The sequence below is a fragment of the Penicillium chermesinum genome, assembly GCF_028974085.1.
Source record: "Penicillium chermesinum strain IBT 19713 chromosome Unknown utg000002l:1.0-5270490.0:1.0-5274688.0, whole genome shotgun sequence".
NCBI classification, from domain to species: domain Eukaryota; kingdom Fungi; phylum Ascomycota; class Eurotiomycetes; order Eurotiales; family Aspergillaceae; genus Penicillium; species Penicillium chermesinum.
In genome coordinates, this window is record NW_026695312.1 from 3,657,904 (window position 1) to 3,674,635 (window position 16,732).

At 48.3% G+C, this 16,732-nt stretch overlaps 3 protein-coding genes across 3 annotated transcripts; 1 reads left to right on the forward strand and 2 right to left on the reverse strand.

Annotated features, from left to right (window-relative positions):
• Positions 1-7,100: 7,100 nt before the first annotated feature.
• On the forward strand, positions 7,101-9,121 carry N7468_002231 (acyclic terpene utilization AtuA family protein; the record flags this gene model as incomplete). Its single annotated transcript, XM_058471528.1, has 3 exons — positions 7,101-7,121; positions 7,169-7,298; positions 7,392-9,121. 3 exons carry the CDS (start codon positions 7,101-7,103, stop codon positions 9,119-9,121), a joined length of 1,881 nt encoding a protein of 626 aa, XP_058334669.1.
• A 1,384-nt stretch (positions 9,122-10,505) lies between these two features.
• veA (sexual development activator VeA) lies at positions 10,506-12,139 on the reverse strand (the record flags this gene model as incomplete). The annotated part of the gene is made up of 2 exons (XM_058471529.1): positions 10,506-11,929; positions 11,983-12,139. The coding sequence occupies 2 exons, from the start codon at positions 12,137-12,139 to the stop codon at positions 10,506-10,508; spliced, it is 1,581 nt and encodes a 526-aa protein (XP_058334670.1).
• A 980-nt stretch (positions 12,140-13,119) lies between these two features.
• Positions 13,120-13,455, reverse strand: N7468_002233 (uncharacterized protein; the record flags this gene model as incomplete). The annotated part of the gene is made up of 1 exon (XM_058471530.1): positions 13,120-13,455. The coding sequence occupies one exon, from the start codon at positions 13,453-13,455 to the stop codon at positions 13,120-13,122; it is 336 nt and encodes a 111-aa protein (XP_058334671.1).
• Between the last annotated feature and the right edge of the window lie 3,277 nt (positions 13,456-16,732).

Genomic DNA, 16,732 nt, shown 5'->3' on the forward strand with positions numbered 1-16,732 from the left:
ATATTGCCAGTGTTGGTCTAGGAAGTAGCCAGTAACAGCCATAAAAGCCTGTCGAAAGGGAGATGTCCAGCAATCTAGTGCTAGTGAAAGTTTTGCGTTTGGAGGAAGCTTCTGAAGGATAGATTGTTGCTGCTTTTGGACGTACTCTTGTAGCCGAGATCGTATTGTTTTTGCTGAAGGGATATGGGGTTGTGTAGGGGCAAGTCGGGCAAAGGTAATAACGTCACGGAACTCTGGATGTTCAATGAATTGGAAGGGAAGACGTGATAAGGTGATCAATTGTAGAAGCTTCTGCTCCCATGCTTCTTGCGTAAAGACTTTTGTTATATTTGATGTGTTCTGTGCCTATTATAAAAGAGAATGATTAGTAAAACATTAGACTATATGTCCTAAGTGATACATACTGCATTTGCGAGTAATCCCTTGATATTAGCCTTCTGGCTAGTAGATTTGCGACAGGTTGGACCAGCTAAGTGCCGATTAAGGGCAGTTGTTCCATACCGCCCACTTGCTGGATGATCAAGGACTTTCTGGCATTGGCGACACTTTACCCCTGGTTTACCAGTTTTTGCGTTGGCAACTTGATCAAATTGTTCCCAGCATGCCGCTGTACGGTTACCACCCCAATTAAGTCTTTTCCTCTTCCCAAACTCAGTCTCCAACCACCAAGCGACGAAGTCATCCTTTGACATTTCGGAGTATAGGATGAATGCTGGTGATCGACCAGGACCAACACGCTGAAGTGAAGAAGGAATCAAGGGTGGAGTAATTGGAGTGAGAAAATCGGGATTTGATGCAGATTCAAGTGTGTGCTGACTTCCAGAAATATCAGGCGTTGGGAATTGATCATTCGAAAAAGAGAGAAGAGCATCAACTGGATCACCATCATATACTGATGAAGAATAGATATCTGAGAACTGGGACATTTGGGACATTGTTAATCAGATGATCGCTAGTAAAGCATGATTTGAAAAGGGAAAAGCGACTGGTTTCTGGAGAAGATACCTACTAAGAAAGCCCATAGGCTCTGGTTAGACCTCGCCATGGAACTTCCACGGGTAGGGATTTTGGTTCCAGTTCCGTGGGACGGGTAGGCAAGTCCTACCCATTACCCATCCCCGTCTACCCAGTGTAGACCATGGGGTACCCGCGGGTTACCCACGAATTACCCAAAAATGCATAATTACCCCTTTTTGGACATGCCAAGCTGTATAAAATCGCTTACTCACCCAAGTAAATTACAGTTTTTAACAGCTGTTCTGGTTAGCCTCTAGTTTATGAAGCGATACAACCACATTGACTACGTAAATTAAGTATTGAAGTTGAAAAGCGTTATTAGTAGCTCTGGTAATAGTGGTTTGTATCTATATTTAATAGATTAAACCTTATGGTAGATGGTTGTAGGTAGTATTGTGGATTATATATTGTCAACTGTTGAAAATATATATTTACACTACAAGGGAGTAAGTGTATCTTCCTGACAACACAATCATACCCCTTTTATATACTCTTATATCAGTGAAACTGATTAGCTGTTCGACAAATCGAATTATATACGTTATTTCCATTTAAATATGAGCTTTGCTTTAACAAAATTGTATATATTAAGTGTACAACAGCCTTGAACAGTGGTATCTATCTTGAAAACAATGGCACTTGAATATGAAAAAAGGGGTTAAAGTGAGATGGGTAGCCCGTGGGTAACCCGTGGGTTACCCGCGGGTTACCCACGGGCTACCCATCTACCCACGAATAACCCATGAGTTCAACCAATTAGAATATATATCATAGATATAGTGGGTCATTTATTCGCAAGTTATCAAAAAAAGGGGGCTAAAGTCTCTAAGTCTATCAGTCGCAAAATTTACTATAGTAAGTACTTACTTCGTTATGTGATTAGGGGTAACTAGCCTGGTCTTGTTTCCCTTGCCATAATGTCTCAATTCTCCCAGTTCTCTGATGTGTATGCATCATCTTTATATAATACTGACAATCCAGATAACCTTCAGGTTATTCAACCCGACGACCTTACCTCTAACCCTTCGTTTAACCAACAAACATCACAATCAATCGCCAATTCGGATTTCATTTATCCATCCCGTGTGGCCCCTATACCTCCCTCCCTTGAACGTATCTGTCCTGACCGAACTTCGGCATACCTTGTTTATTCCAACATGACAAAAGACGATTTTGTGAATTGGTGGCTTCAGACAGACTTTGGACAAAAAAAGCCGATACGGTGGGATGCTCGACAGCAATCTGATGTGTGGAAGCACTTTGACCAGGTAGCAAAAGCGAGCGACGGAATGCCCAAGGTTATGTGTAAACGATGCAAGAAGGTGCTCGATCATCCACAACAACATGGGAATGGGACCACAGCGATGATCAAGCATTTGAAAGGGATTGGGTGTCGTGGCACAAATGGGCATAATATCAAACAATTTTTCCACGAGGTAATTTTATCTTATATTATGATATCTTTTTACTAATATCTTTCTAATATAGGCTACACCAGCTTCAGATAGTCTCAGTTTTACTCAAGAGGCTTGGGAAGCAAGTTTACTTCGTTTCATTACTGATTCCCGGCTACCATTCCAAATCCTCGAACACCCCGACTTTCATCAGTTGATTTACATGGCCTCCCGTGCCCCAATGCGTCCACAAATCCCATCTGCGAAAACAGTTCGACGTCGACTTCAAGGCACGATCACTGAGTACCAGAATACTATCCTCCAAAAGCTACCTAAAGATGGTAAGCTATCAATTGCCCTTGATTGCTGGACATCTCCATTCCAGCAAGCATTTATGGCAGTAACTGGTTATTTTCTTGATGAAGATTGGAACTATCGGGAGATACTGCTTGGCTTTGAACCACTTCATGGAACACACTCGGGTGTCAATCTAAGTGCTGTCCTTCTTGAACTTCTTCAAAAACACCAGATCACAGACAGAGTGCTTGCAATTACTACTGATAATGCATCAAATAATAGCACTATGATGTCGAGTATCCAGGATTCTATCCAGTCTCTTGAGATTAGCGATCATACTACGATCATCAAGGTTCCCTGTCTAGCCCACGTCATTCAACTTAGTCTGAAGCAGCTTCTTGGGCAAATGAAGGCAAATCCAAAGAACAATATAGCTGAAATGCAGTGGTCTGAAACCCAAGATCAATTGATCCGCTCAAGGCAACAAAAACGAGAGATTGTTGACACACTGAATAAGGTAAGTTTATCTCTTCAGATATAAAAACTATCAACTTATTTAATTATATATAGATACGAGGCTTAGCTGTTTTTATCAATGCTAGCCCTCAACGTCTCGAGCTGTTTTCTAAGCTTCAAACAACCTCAATACCTCTTGTGCCAATTCAAGATGTTCGAACACGCTGGAACTCGACCTTTCTTATGCTCCGACGTGCCAAGCGATTACAGTCTGTCTTTGACGAGTTCTGTACTAAATATGGACATTCGCATTTGAAGCTTGATCAAGAGCAATGGCGTCAGATCGACTACCTCCTTTATATCACTCAACCTTTCTTCCAATTCACGAATGCGCTTTCGAAAACAAAGGATGTTACCATACATCTGATCTTTGGTATCTATAATAAGCTTTTTGATCATCTTGAGAAGTCGATCAACCAGCTTAGATACAAAAAGGTACCTTGGAAGAAGATGATGCTAAATGCGCTTTATGTGGCGAAGACAAAGCTTTCCCAATATTATAGCAAGACAGATGGCGTTCCTGGAGACCTCTTTGCTATTGGAACAATGCTTGCACCGCAGAATAAGCTCCAGTTTTTTCTAGGAAAAGATTGGGGCGATGAGTGGCGTGATCGATATCGCCAAAGCTTTGTGGATTACTTTGAGTCTTATAAGCAACGTCTGTTACAGAACCAGACATTACTAGAGTCTCATATATCCACAACACAGACCTCGGAGTTTGATCTTGAACGGATGCTTAGAGAGTCTGAATCTCAGCAAACAAGCTTAACTGAGCGGGATGAGCTTTCAAGATATCTTGAATCTGGTCAGTATTATCTTGGTTTATTGTGTGTTTTATTAATAAATATTAGGTACTATCACTGGAGTAACCATTCGAGCGTTCTGGAAAGACCATCAACATGAATTTCCTGCTCTCGCAAGCCTTGCACGGGATATTCTTACAATTCCTGCTACAGGTGCAGGGGTTGAGCGTCTCTTTAACTCTGCTCGGGACATCTGTCATTACCGTCGAGGCTCTCTAAGATCTGAAACTATCCAGGAGCTCATGATGTATAGGTTCGCAACAAAATTTGAGCTTGAAGATGACAACCTTACTCTTAAGAAGGAGTATCTTACAAGTGGGGAGATTGAGACAGAGAGAGAAGAGAAAAGTCCTCAGTCACTACAGGATATTGATCCTATCAGTGATAATGAAGAGGAGGATATAGAGGTCATACAAGAGCCAGATACTACCCAGGGCCCTTCTCATGAAGCTTTATCTGACGATGAAGCTACAAATCCTCTCCCAGAGACTCAACAACGGATTTCAGGTAGAAGTCGGAAGCGGAGACGGGATGATGATCAGTTTATTGAGTATTAGCTATAGAATCAAATTGACCTTGTTTTAACCTCTTTAATACTGAGAAATCTCTTGAATCTTGACTGGTAGTTGTATATGAAATACTCAAAATTACAGCTCGAATATGCATAAAATATACAAGTCACGGGGTCCCACCTGTTTGTATTGTTTGACTACCCGCGGGTACCCAGAAAATACCCATGGGTATTAACCAGCTTCCCACTACCCGCACGCGGGTAGGCAAACCCTACCCATTACCCGCCAAGAAATGGGTAATGGGTACCCCGTTTGGGTAGACCCGCGGGTCGTGGCGAGGTCTAGCTCTGGTAAATAGAATTATTGACTAGCTTGAGTAGCTTTCCAATATAGCTTGACTATTATCGAACACATCAACTATTGACCCACTTTAACTTATTAATCTCCCTATGATTGGTTATTTATTGAGGGCTGATTGAGGGCGGCCCTCAAATCGGCCCTCAAAATATGCGGGCGGCCCTCAACCAGCCCTCGAAATGTGCGGGCCGCCCTCGAGCGGCCCTCGAGCGGCCCCCAAACGGCCCTCGAAAACATGCGGGCCGCCCTCGAATCACCAATCCGCCCTCGGTTTTTCGCTGACTTGTGTATCCCCTCAAATCTAGTGATGCTTTTAGTTCAAAGATTATTATGGGGGCTCTTCTATTAGTAAATATAGTATGATTAGACTTTATCGGGGGGGCTCACCTTATAAAGAAGAATTATATGATATTTGGTGAAGAATCAAGAATTTATGAGATATGTTTAATGTTCTTGTTATTCCTACCAACATGACGTTGTAAATATATATATCTAACCCAACCATATTGAACTAATATATTCAAAAATCATCTCCTTTCTATTCACCCTCTACCATTTACTTTTGGAGATTCAAAACCTGTAATATAATCATTACCTACTATGCTTTATTACAATACAACTAAATTTCTTATAATTTCATAAGACTTAAATAGTGATACCATGGAGAATAAACTATAAACAGGAACAGGCTTAAAAAACAGTAATTAAATAGAATGAATCAGCAGAATTATACATCTAAATGAGGAATAGCCAACTTTTTTTATGCAAATGAGGGCGGATAAGGGCCGCCCGCGAGCGGCCCTCTGAGGGCTGAGGGCCGGGCGAGGGCAGGCAAGAACCCGCCCTCCGCCCGCGAGGGCCGGGCGGAGGGCGGGAGATACTGGCCCTCGAAATGTTTTTGACGAGGTCTACAAATCAAGCCAATTTACCACGCAGGAGGGCTCCACAAAGGTGTAGCGGATGTGGAGGTTTAGGGCACAATATTACTCGTTGTACGGAGCGTTAATTTGAGATAATTTAATATAATTTTTGTGGAGTTATTATTGATAGAAAATTTAGATGGGTGGTGGATTAACGGGTTAACCGTGTTAACGGGTTAGCCGTGAATACGTCAGTTAATTCTGCAGCGCTTAGCTAAGATTTATAGCAGGAGGCTTAACTAGTTAAACAATGTGGCCACAAGTCTTTCCGAGATATTATCCTCATCAAGGACATGCGATAGGTACGCCAATTCGGGATATTGATCGGCCCCGCCACTGCTTGGTTTCCATTTCGATACTCGTAAAGATGCCTATCAAAATCAGGCCTGAGACCCAACAAGTGCTACCTCATTCTTGAGAGGGGCCCCCTGACCCTCTGGGAAGGTAACGGTCGTGGCAACTACTGCAGCGCGTGAGAAAGTCTTTGCATTACTAGTATCAATTCACAAAGAATATATTCCCGCAGAACTGGCCATACCAAGAATTCAATTGAAACCGAATAGGGTTGGGTTTGTTGTAGGCGTGATGGATGGTAGGAAGTAGCGACGTCGTCGCAGGCAGACATCAGAGCATATGATCCCCGAATGGATACGGGCGACGATTTTTTGGAACAGAAAGATCTGGTCATGGAGACGACTGCCTCGAGAACCACTGTCACTCCTCGTACAAGGATCCCAAGAGCGACCAAATTGCCGCTCTGAGCACTGGCTGTAGCCTCATGCGAATACGCCCGTTGGGACGTGTGCAGCCATAGCTGGCGCAGCTCGGAATTCTACGAAGTTCTCACATGTGGAGGCACGCGCTCGCTTGTACAACCTTTTACCAAGCGGGGGTCAGTCAGATCTGAAGGGGCCCCAATTGCCGATTCAAGCAGTCAGCATTGCGAAAACGCTGACTCGCCCTGTGGGGCAGGTCTACTGGTCCCAGCGATCCCTGCGTAACTGCATAACCATGGCTATCCCCCGCGCGGGGTATGGGTACATCACTGGACTAGAGATCTACAGGACTCAAGGAATGGATTGGGCGAGACAGGCGTAAGAGACCAGCGAACCAGGGTGGTCGAATCCTAGCCCCGGTCCACTCTTATAACCCTCCTTCGCGTGTCTATAAAGGATAGAAGAGCCAGATATCCGGCGACCGGAAGATTTACTTCGTCTTCATCTTTTCCCGTCCCCCTCCCTCTCCCTCGTCCCAGCCGTTTAGATTAAACCACTGCCCGCCACCATGTCGGATCTCAAGCGACCAGTGAGGATCGCGAATTGCTCAGGCGCTGCTAGTACAGGCCCCTGTAGGAGACGGTCGTCGATGACCGCCAATGCAGAATTCTGCTAACAGCCGTTGTCCTAGGCGACCCGGGTGTCCATATGTATAATCAGGCCAAATATGGTCCTGTGGATGTAATCACCGGCGACTATCTTGCTGGTAAGTGGTTGGACTATTTCAATGGATTGCATACCGCCGGTCATCTACAAAACCGGGAGTGTTGCACAATTGGGCTCACTCATCAAATCGCAGAAGCCAACCTGGCCAACCATGCCGTGGAGGTCAAAGATTCCAAAGGCCCCGGCTGGGTTCCAACGGCATGGGATGGGCTACAACAGACTCTCGACATCGCAGCGGAGAAAGGAATCAAGATCGTGATCAATGGCGGGGCAGTCAACCCCAAAGGCCTAGCGGAAGAAACGCACAAGTTAGTCAAGGAAAAGGGACTAGACTTAACCGTCGCGTATGTGGATGGTGACAACGTCCTCCATAAGGCGCAGCACATTCTGGAGGGTATCAAGTCTGGGGCCCTCACTCACCTGGATGCCCAGAATGAGAGCGTCCACCTGGCGAAGGGCGCCGTGGATTTCTTGGATCACCCCGACACCACGCCGGTGGTCTGCGCGAATGCCTACCTCGGCTACCGTGCAATCAAGGCCGGTCTCGACCAAGGCGCAGACATCGTCATCTGCGGGCGCGTAGCCGATGCATCCCCCGTCATCGCTGCCGCGGCCTGGTGGCATAACTGGCAGGAGTCCGACCTGGACCAGCTGGCTGGCGCCCTTATCGGGGGCCATTTGATCGAATGTTCCACCTATGTCACGGGCGCAAACTTCTCAGGCGCTTTCCGGTACCCCCCCGAAACCTTTGTCGGCCTCGGGCTTCCCATTGTGGAGATTACTAGCAGCGGTGAATGTGTAGTGACGAAACACGAGAGTCTCAAAGGCATTGTTACCCCGGACACCGTCAAATGCCAGCTCCTGTATGAGCTTCAGGGAAACATCTATTTGAACAGCGATGTGAAGGCCGATATCACCCATATCAAGGTGAAGGAGGAGGCGACGAACCGGGTGCATGTCTCGAACGTCAAAGGATACCTTCCGCCTCCCACCACCAAGCTAGCCGTCTTCTATGAGGGGGGTTATCAGTGTGAAATGGCACTGAATGCGACTGGATATGCGACAAGCCACAAGTGGGATATCCAAGAGGCGCAAATCCGAAGCAAACTAGACGAATGGGGCATCACAGACCAGTTGGATGAGCTCGACTTTCAGCGCGTGGGTGTGCCCATGGAGAACCCAACCTCGCAGCTGGCCTCTACAACATATCTACGGGTCTTTGCGCAAGCTAAAGACCCAAAGATTCTCGGCCGCGTAGGAGCCGCATGGCATTTCTATGGCATGGCTCACTTTGCGGGGATGCACTGCACCCTAGATATGCGGACAGCGATTCCCAAACCCTTCCTGGGCTTCTACCCCGCCAAAATCCCGCAGTCCGAGCTTGAAGAAGCCGTCAATATCTTCAGTCGGGACTCGGTGCAGCATCCTAAGCGCACCGTTGTTGGTCCCCCCAAAGCAACAGAGCCTCTGAGGGACAGAGACAACTACGATCCGTCCAGTCCTGCTTCGCTCTCTAGCTTCGGTGAGACGGTGAATCGGCCACTCGGAGATATTGCCCTTGGAAGATCGGGAGACAAAGGAGGGAATGTGAATATCGGCCTTTACGTGCAAACGGATGAAGAGTGGAAGTGGTTCCGCTCGTTTATGACCCGCGCCAAGATGCAAGAACTGATGGGTAGAGACTGGCAGGATTGGTATTTCATTGAGCGTGTGGAGATGCCCGAGATCCGTGCCGTGCACTTCGTCGTGTACGGGCCTCTGGGTAGAGGCGTGAGTAGCTCGAAGCTACTCGACGGTCTGGGCAAGGGCTTTGCCGAGTTCATCCGTGCCGTCCATATCCCTATTCCCAAAGCATTCCTGTAAAGGAGCGGTCGCACTCGGGCTCAATTTCATTGATCATCGTCGATTATCGGTCGTGACGTTCGTTATGTACGTGCAGTTTAGACCAAATCCTATTACGTCTACTCGAAAACCCTATGATTGTACTCGCATGCGAGAGTTCCACTGGATACAAAACTAGAGAATGCCTCTCACCAGGTATCCGAAGTGCAGAAGCAATTCTCGATTTAACATAACTTAAGAGGAGCGCCCCAGATTTCGTTAGTTGGAAGATGGAGCGCAGGTCTTGTCATGGCTTGTCAACATGATCGTCGGTGTCCTGAATCAGCTTTTCGAGACACTTCGCCTTGTAAATAGCCCAACTTAGGGGCTTAACTAACCGTGTTTTCTTTCTCACGGGCCCCTTCGTAGATCATCGATCAGCGCGGTCCACGGGTAGCCGGAGCTAAATTAAGTAACCCAGATATGTAACTAGTTACTGACTAGTTAGGCGTTAGCAGGCACCGTTCTGTGCTCCGCCCAGCACGCAAAGTCAAGCAGGAACTCACAAAGACCAAGTAGTGGGCAAAGGTCCCTAGGAAGCTTACAACAGTCTAGATTTCAAATTGAGTGCTGGGGGGTACTTCGGTTCAAGCTATACGACATTATGAGTAGCGTCAAGGTTGAAGTGTTTGATTTCGAACAGATGCTAGGTATCAAAGACATGCCGCAACGCCTTAAATTAAGCGAAGATCCCAAAAACAAAATATATTTCGCCATTGACAGAAAACCCCCCAAGTCAAAACTCAACATTGCGGATGTCTCCAATGCACGATTTCGTTAAACCAGACCAAAAGACAGATGGTATAGGTGCTGTAGGTTTCCAGCGGAATAATAAGCCCGCTTGGGAAAAAAAAAAGAAAAAAACAAGGAACCAAAGAGAAGAAATGCCCCAACGGTACTTTTGTAATAACACACACCCTTTGGAAATCCTAAGTGGGACAGTGGACGGCTGGCTGGGTGAGGTGATTAGGCCTGGGATAAGGGACCCGACCACGGCTATCCCAGCCAAGAAAAAGAGAAAGGGTGGAATGCAAGTTCTGGTAAAGAATGCGCACAGGAGAGAGATCATCAGATCGGGATATAAAAATCAGCTACAATAAAACGACCCAAACAATGACAGACCAGTTCCCAATAATCGAACATTGGCAAAAAAAAATGAGACTGATAGGCTCCCTGAAGTCGGAGCTGAAGCAATGCGTCGAGGATATCTAAAGGCAAGAGACAGGAGGAAAGAAGGCAACGAAGGAATCCATATACACGAGATGTAGAGGGCGCACCGGGAGGACCACCTGTGATCCTAGCCGGATTAATGTGGTGTTCAGAGCAAGCTCCAAGAGGAAATGCATCAAGTCCACGCTGAGGGATATTATATGCCAGAGGGCGCCTTTGTAACCATCTTCCCGTTGGCACGCTTGTACGCCATTCCCATGCCAAGTTCAGCCAGAGCAGCCCGGCTTTCGGCTGAGAAGTCACGATAGGCGGGGTAAGGATCCGTGTCTGGTCGCATGCCATTCTGCAATGAGCGATCGTCGGAGCCGAAGGACTCGTCATATGTACGCTTGGTCCCATTGGACTCGGAAGAGTAGATTCGTCGTGAGCCAGAGATTTGGTCATATCCATTTCCAGGAGTAGGGGTGGGGGTGACCTCAATGGATTCATGCACATTCGCAAACTCCGGCGGGATGATCTTTGAGTTCGGCATGGGCACCATGCCAGCGGTGTGGTCTGGTGCCATCACATGAGGCATCATATATGGGCTTTGGCTGTTCATGATGTACGGCACTTGCTTGTGAGGTTCCATCTGATAAGGATGCATCGGAGGCTTGCTGTAAGGGTGCTGGTATTGATGCACCTGGGGGAAAGCATCGTACTCGGACACACTGCCGTACCGCATGTAATTTGGCTGGGGCGAATACATCGGGTGGTGGCTGGGAGGAGTAGGAGGCATCTGGTGAGCAGGTGGGTAACCGCCTGGCGCTGCGTTGAATTCGAGATATGACATTCCGGCCCGCTGGTTAGGGAAAGCCGGCACAGATGGCCGTCGGTCGGGGGCGTAAGGATAGGCAGAGTCAGTGGCGCTGCCGTTGCTATTTGACCGGGCACGATCCATTATTGAAGGGGCACCGAAGTGGGGATCAGGCGAAATGTACTGATCCGACCGAGTGTATACCGATGTCGTTCCTTCATCATACCCGTACTCGTTATCCTGCTTTTCGCCCCGACGTCTCATGCGGACATCACGACGAATACGAACGCGGCATCCTTGTTCGGCGATAACACGGCTCAGAGAAGTACTGGTACTCAAGCCAGGGAACTTCTTGGCACTATATACGTTGAATGCCTTGGACTTGATTTCCAGGCGGAAATTCAGAAAGGCTTGCGGTGATCCAGGCTTCTCCGAGGTGCCGCACACCAACGCGCTGGGGCCAGGTGAGCTCGAATCCTTATCAGCATCTTTGGGATCCTTCATCTCCTCGTATAGATGGAAGTTTAACACGTAGCGACCCTCGTGACGAACCGAAAGGTCGGGGAAAATAAAATATCCTGCCTGCGAGGGACGATCCAGATATGCGATGCCAGCCACAGGGACACCAGTTAATACAGGGGGCGATGGAGGGCCGGGCATGCGGCCTTGCGCGGTGGGACGGGCGGTTTCCAACGTAGCATAAAGAAAGAAGTTCGCATTGTACGCGAAAGTAATGTCGGTCATCTTATCGCTACCTGGCTCGGATTCATAAATGCGTAATTCGACGACGGGCGGCGGGTCGACAGGGCGACGGTCGGCGGATGCTGTTCTCTGGTCAGCGATAAAGATCCCGGTCCAGAGGGATTTTGAGACCTACACTTAGCTCCGGCGCCGCAAGCTCTGGCACGCTCTGGTTGTTGCATGACAAACATTCTGTATGTGATCTTTTTATTGTCGCGAGTAATTCGAGAAGATGTGGCCGGCTTTCCCTGGGGAGCACCCATGTGCAGATTTGGAGGCGTTCTGGACGCCATGTTGAAAAAATTGTGTCCTCTCAATCGTATCTTCTCAGTCAAATGTTCAGGCTATACCGCAGAGAGTGTGCCAATAGCAACCTGCCGGGTCCATATATCGCGACAGGATCGTCCTCAAATCGCAAAACCAGGCAAATATATCGAGAAATTCCCTCAAAATGGGCCGACAATCCGAGTCCCTTGACAATTAAGGACTTAGAAATGATACAGGCAGATGAGCGATACCAATCCGACTAAACCGACCAAACCTAGAGAGTCGAAGGGTTGAGGTGTAAGAGAGGGGAGAGGAAAAGAACACACAAGAGGGGAGGTGACACTAATGCGGCGTGACTCGATAGATACGGGGCTCAGGTATGGGCCGTGGCGGCTTGGGCCAAGTCCCTACGTAAGTAACTGCGTATATTACAAGGCTGGTACCGTACATGGTCCCCGATCGGGCTTCTCTTTTCTTTCCGATCGAAGTATTTTGTTCTTCTCTACTCTGTCCTGGATTAATTTACTAGCCATTCAATTGCTCTGATCTAGATACCCTCTTTCATCTTTCATCAGATTTCGATCTACTTTGAATCGGACGCGATCGGTATGTGAAGCTAGCATCTCCATTCGGGTATTAGGCCCCGTTACCCCGAATTTACACGACAACTAAATCCAGGGGTGGAAACAGGAAAAGCCAAAATAAAATAAAATAAAATAAAATAAAAGCGAAAAGAAGGAAAAAAAAAAGAAAAGAAAAGACTTTCAGGGCTGTCGAATCCCACACGGTCTGCGGTCTCAGAGTCCTCCACCCTGCTCCTCCTCCGTGCTAGTGTGGTTCATTTTGAGCAGATTTCCCTTTTTCTCGACGGCTACACGGTCGGAAGTAAAGTACATGGCAAAGCGCGAAGGTCATACCCTAAATCCACGCATTAACACGATATACACATAGGAAAGGAAACAAAGGCGTATCCTGTGGTCTTGGCCCTTGGCCTTGTCCATCATGGTCATCGAGTTTCCCGAGGTCCATGCCATCGAGCAAACAAAGAACATGCTCGCCCAACATTCCTTTCAATCCCATCCGCAGCCGCGCGACCGTTGCCTGGCATCCAGAGTCCATTGGCCTCGGAAGCTTTTGGCGACAGGGAAATAGAGAAAAGAGGAGTCTGGTTCTCGATGCACATTAGGCTGCATAGAGTAATCAAAAAGGCGGACAGAAGCCACCCGAAAGTCCCCCAGCCTTGCGCAGGCTCAAGACTCACAGACTCTGACGTGGTTGCCAGGTATCCCCTGCTGTATGTACGGAGTACCGGGGCGGTAATGCTGATGAATCTTCGAGGCATCTTCGAACCCGGTTTCGATCAGTTCGAGTTATCTGGTTCCAGTTTCTGTCTTCCCCCGGATCATCGAAAGCTCATAATTGGACCCAACGAGGGTTCCAGAGGCGACCCGTGGTTTGTGACTCGATCTTCATCTACTCCACCTTGACGTGCAGCGCCACCAATCGGGGGACTCGTAGTGGGGTTTCCGAACCGATCTGTCCTCTGTTCTGCCTGGTTTTGTCTACTGGTCTGGAGGGTAGAAGTCCAGATCTGCGTTTTTCTCTGGCCAACTCTTACGACATGCGAGACTGTTCAACGCACATGGTGCAGTTGGAATGAAGTCTTGGCCAGCATGAAAAGAAACACAAATCCTCCCCCCTGTCCTCCCCCTGTCCCCTAACTAGCTTCGTTGGGCCAACACCCATGCACAGTTACGTCTCGTTTGGTCTACTTTGGTCCTCGCACTGCACACCTAACCCTAGCCACATCAACTTGCATAAGTCCGGGTTGACAGTCTTCCTTCGCGGATTGTACCACATTCCCTTCAAGTGGGCGGCTCCGTATGTATCTCTTCAGCATTGAGGATCAATCCCCCACTTTTACCACGCGGCGCGGTCCGCGTTCAACTCCCCATTGGCTGGCAGCTCGACGGTCCCGCGTGTCAAATACGTAGGGCCCGGATGCTCATTATTACATCGCTTTCGGCCGTAAGGATGGATCTGATACGGCCGGCTTGCACACTATATAGATCTGCACATCATGGCCCACATGATCAGCTCTTTCGCAAGCACCCAGCACAAGCCCTGATAGGGCGGGAAAAAACGTGGTCGGAAAATCAATTACTTCATTCTCCCCATCGGCATCAACCTTCTGGCACACGGATGAAGGAGCTACACCAATGGCCGCTTCGGGGGTAAAAACCCCGTTCCTAGGGCTCAACCCTCAAGCCTGGGATCATAAGAGCACCAGGCTTGCGATCCCCAGGCGATGTTCGATCGCACACTGTAACCCGGAATCGTGTGGGGAAGTTTTTTGGTTACAGAAGCTTTTTTGATCTGCCCCTTAACTAGTAGTACGGGGTAGTCTGGGTGGTTAGCCTTGGGGGGGTTCAGGTGAGGCGGATGTATTCTAATACATAAACATCTCGGGCCGCGGCACAGGAGAGAGGGCTTTGCGTTCTTACTCCTCCCGCTATTGAAATCACGCATTGCATAGTGACACGGCCCCAGAATTAACTTCCTTCCAGAACACTTGAGAGATCAAGCCCTGGGAAAGCCCCGGTTTAGAGCATTTAGAGACATGCGCTCTTAGTTTATCGGTCGTAAGGATCTCGGAAGTCCTACTTCCCCAGCCTTCGGGCAATTCCCGCGCGGGATCGAGCGGGATGTGTGCGGAGGATTCAGCCTACGTTCAAAAAGGTTCAACGGCTGCCGTTCCCCTTCGGCCGAGCTTATCAAGGTTTGAGAAAGCCGGCGATTCGGGGAGCGCTTAAAGTGCCCTAAGTCAATCCCCGCTACTCCGTAGTGCCCCCCCTAATGGAGTAATTTTGATTGATCGATTAGGACACAAATCTCCGGTGGCAGCAATGATTGGAAGCTGCTTAGCTGCCTTCCTATTCGAATAGTAAACGCCACGATTTCACTTCGACAATCTTACTGCCCCCGAAACAGGGTTGCCTTGACTCCTGAGGACCCTGTGGATGAAACGAACCGCCCGTACCATGATAGCGCGACCCCCTACCACCACGTGGGCGATCAACGGACTGGGCCACCGCGCCTACACCGTGACATCACGGACATCGCAAATTCCAAGGCTGTACTAGTAAGATCGGCGACATCTGTGCCACCGAAAAGGAAATCATCCCTGGTCACGCGGCACCTCGCACAAAACCATCTCGCTCTCTCATGAGTAATGCAAACGGTCTAGGCCCAGCCAACCAACCACCCTGGCCTGTTCCTGATTACGGTCTCAGAATGGGGCCGTCCGCCCATCCGGGGTCTCTTGTACGGAGTACTTCGAAGTAATAGAAAAAGAAACATAAACACACAAAGACAAGGTCGGCTTGAGCCGCTACTTGCAACGGCGGGAGGATGGGTGGCAGGGTGCAGGATCATGATCCCCTCGAGGCCCCCCTGGCCTGCGTCGGAGGCTGCCGCAGTCAAAGAATCTCCTCTCAAGCCTCCCTCCGGCGCTACGAGATAAAAACTGAACGCTCGATTGGATTACGCCATCCGCCCCCTGGTCGAGGCCGGCGATTGTCAAATCATGCTCGAACCACGCATCCCTGTCGTTTTCCACGAGTCGCGAACGGGCCTTGCGGCTTTCCTATTTGAGGTAGGGATGCGCGAAGTTCGTACCTTTGCTGCTGCTAAGGCAGGTGGCCGCATTCTCCAGTGTCACTGGACTTGGGTTGGGGCCTTCATTATTGGGGGCTCAGATGCGTATAGTCGGTTAACGAGGATTAGATCAGTTTTACTAAGGATCGGCGGCTTTGTTGGCGCTGGACGGTGTAGATGTTCTATTGGGTTATGCGAGGTCGACGGAGTCACCTGGTTTGTTAGGTGCATATCGAAGATGCAAGGTAGGCGCTTACCCGGGACCTGTGCGTGGAATCACATATACGCCGTACAAACTGTAGACTTGTAGTGTGCTATGAGTCCGTTTCAGGATCGGAGGACAAAACGAAATCATTTGAGTTGTTAATAACTACCTTATCTCCTAGTTAGGTGGGTATTGACCCCATCAGATACCGATAAAAGTTAATCGCGATTGAAATCCCCAATGTCATTAGTACTATCAGTACTTTTACCACGGGGTCCCCGTAGCTTCATCTTGAGCGAGGCTGTGCTAGATAAAAAGCAAAAGCAAAAAAAAAAAAAACAAAAACAAAAACAAAAACGAAAACCCTTGGACCTTCCTATTCGAAAAAGTACCTGCATGGACACTACCTTGTTGTGCTCCGGGCGTTTCAAGTTTCTGGGGGCGTCGCAACGTCCAATGTCACTCGCAATGGTTGAGATTCACCCTGAGAGAAAGCAAAATCCTCGGGGCACGCGATTGAACCCAACTTTTAGGACTCCGGAAAGCCATTTAGAATGATTCGGTTCCAGGTTCAGGTACTTCTAAATCAGATATGTGTACTTTCTGTCTTTCCACCTGGTCCCACTTGAACTCGCATTTGAACCGCCAATATACATGTCTTGAAATTGGGCTTAACTTTGGGTACATTCACCCTCGAAACATTGAGTTTGCCAAGCCTGCAAACCCCTGCCAGCATCTGTATCATGAGCATTACCAG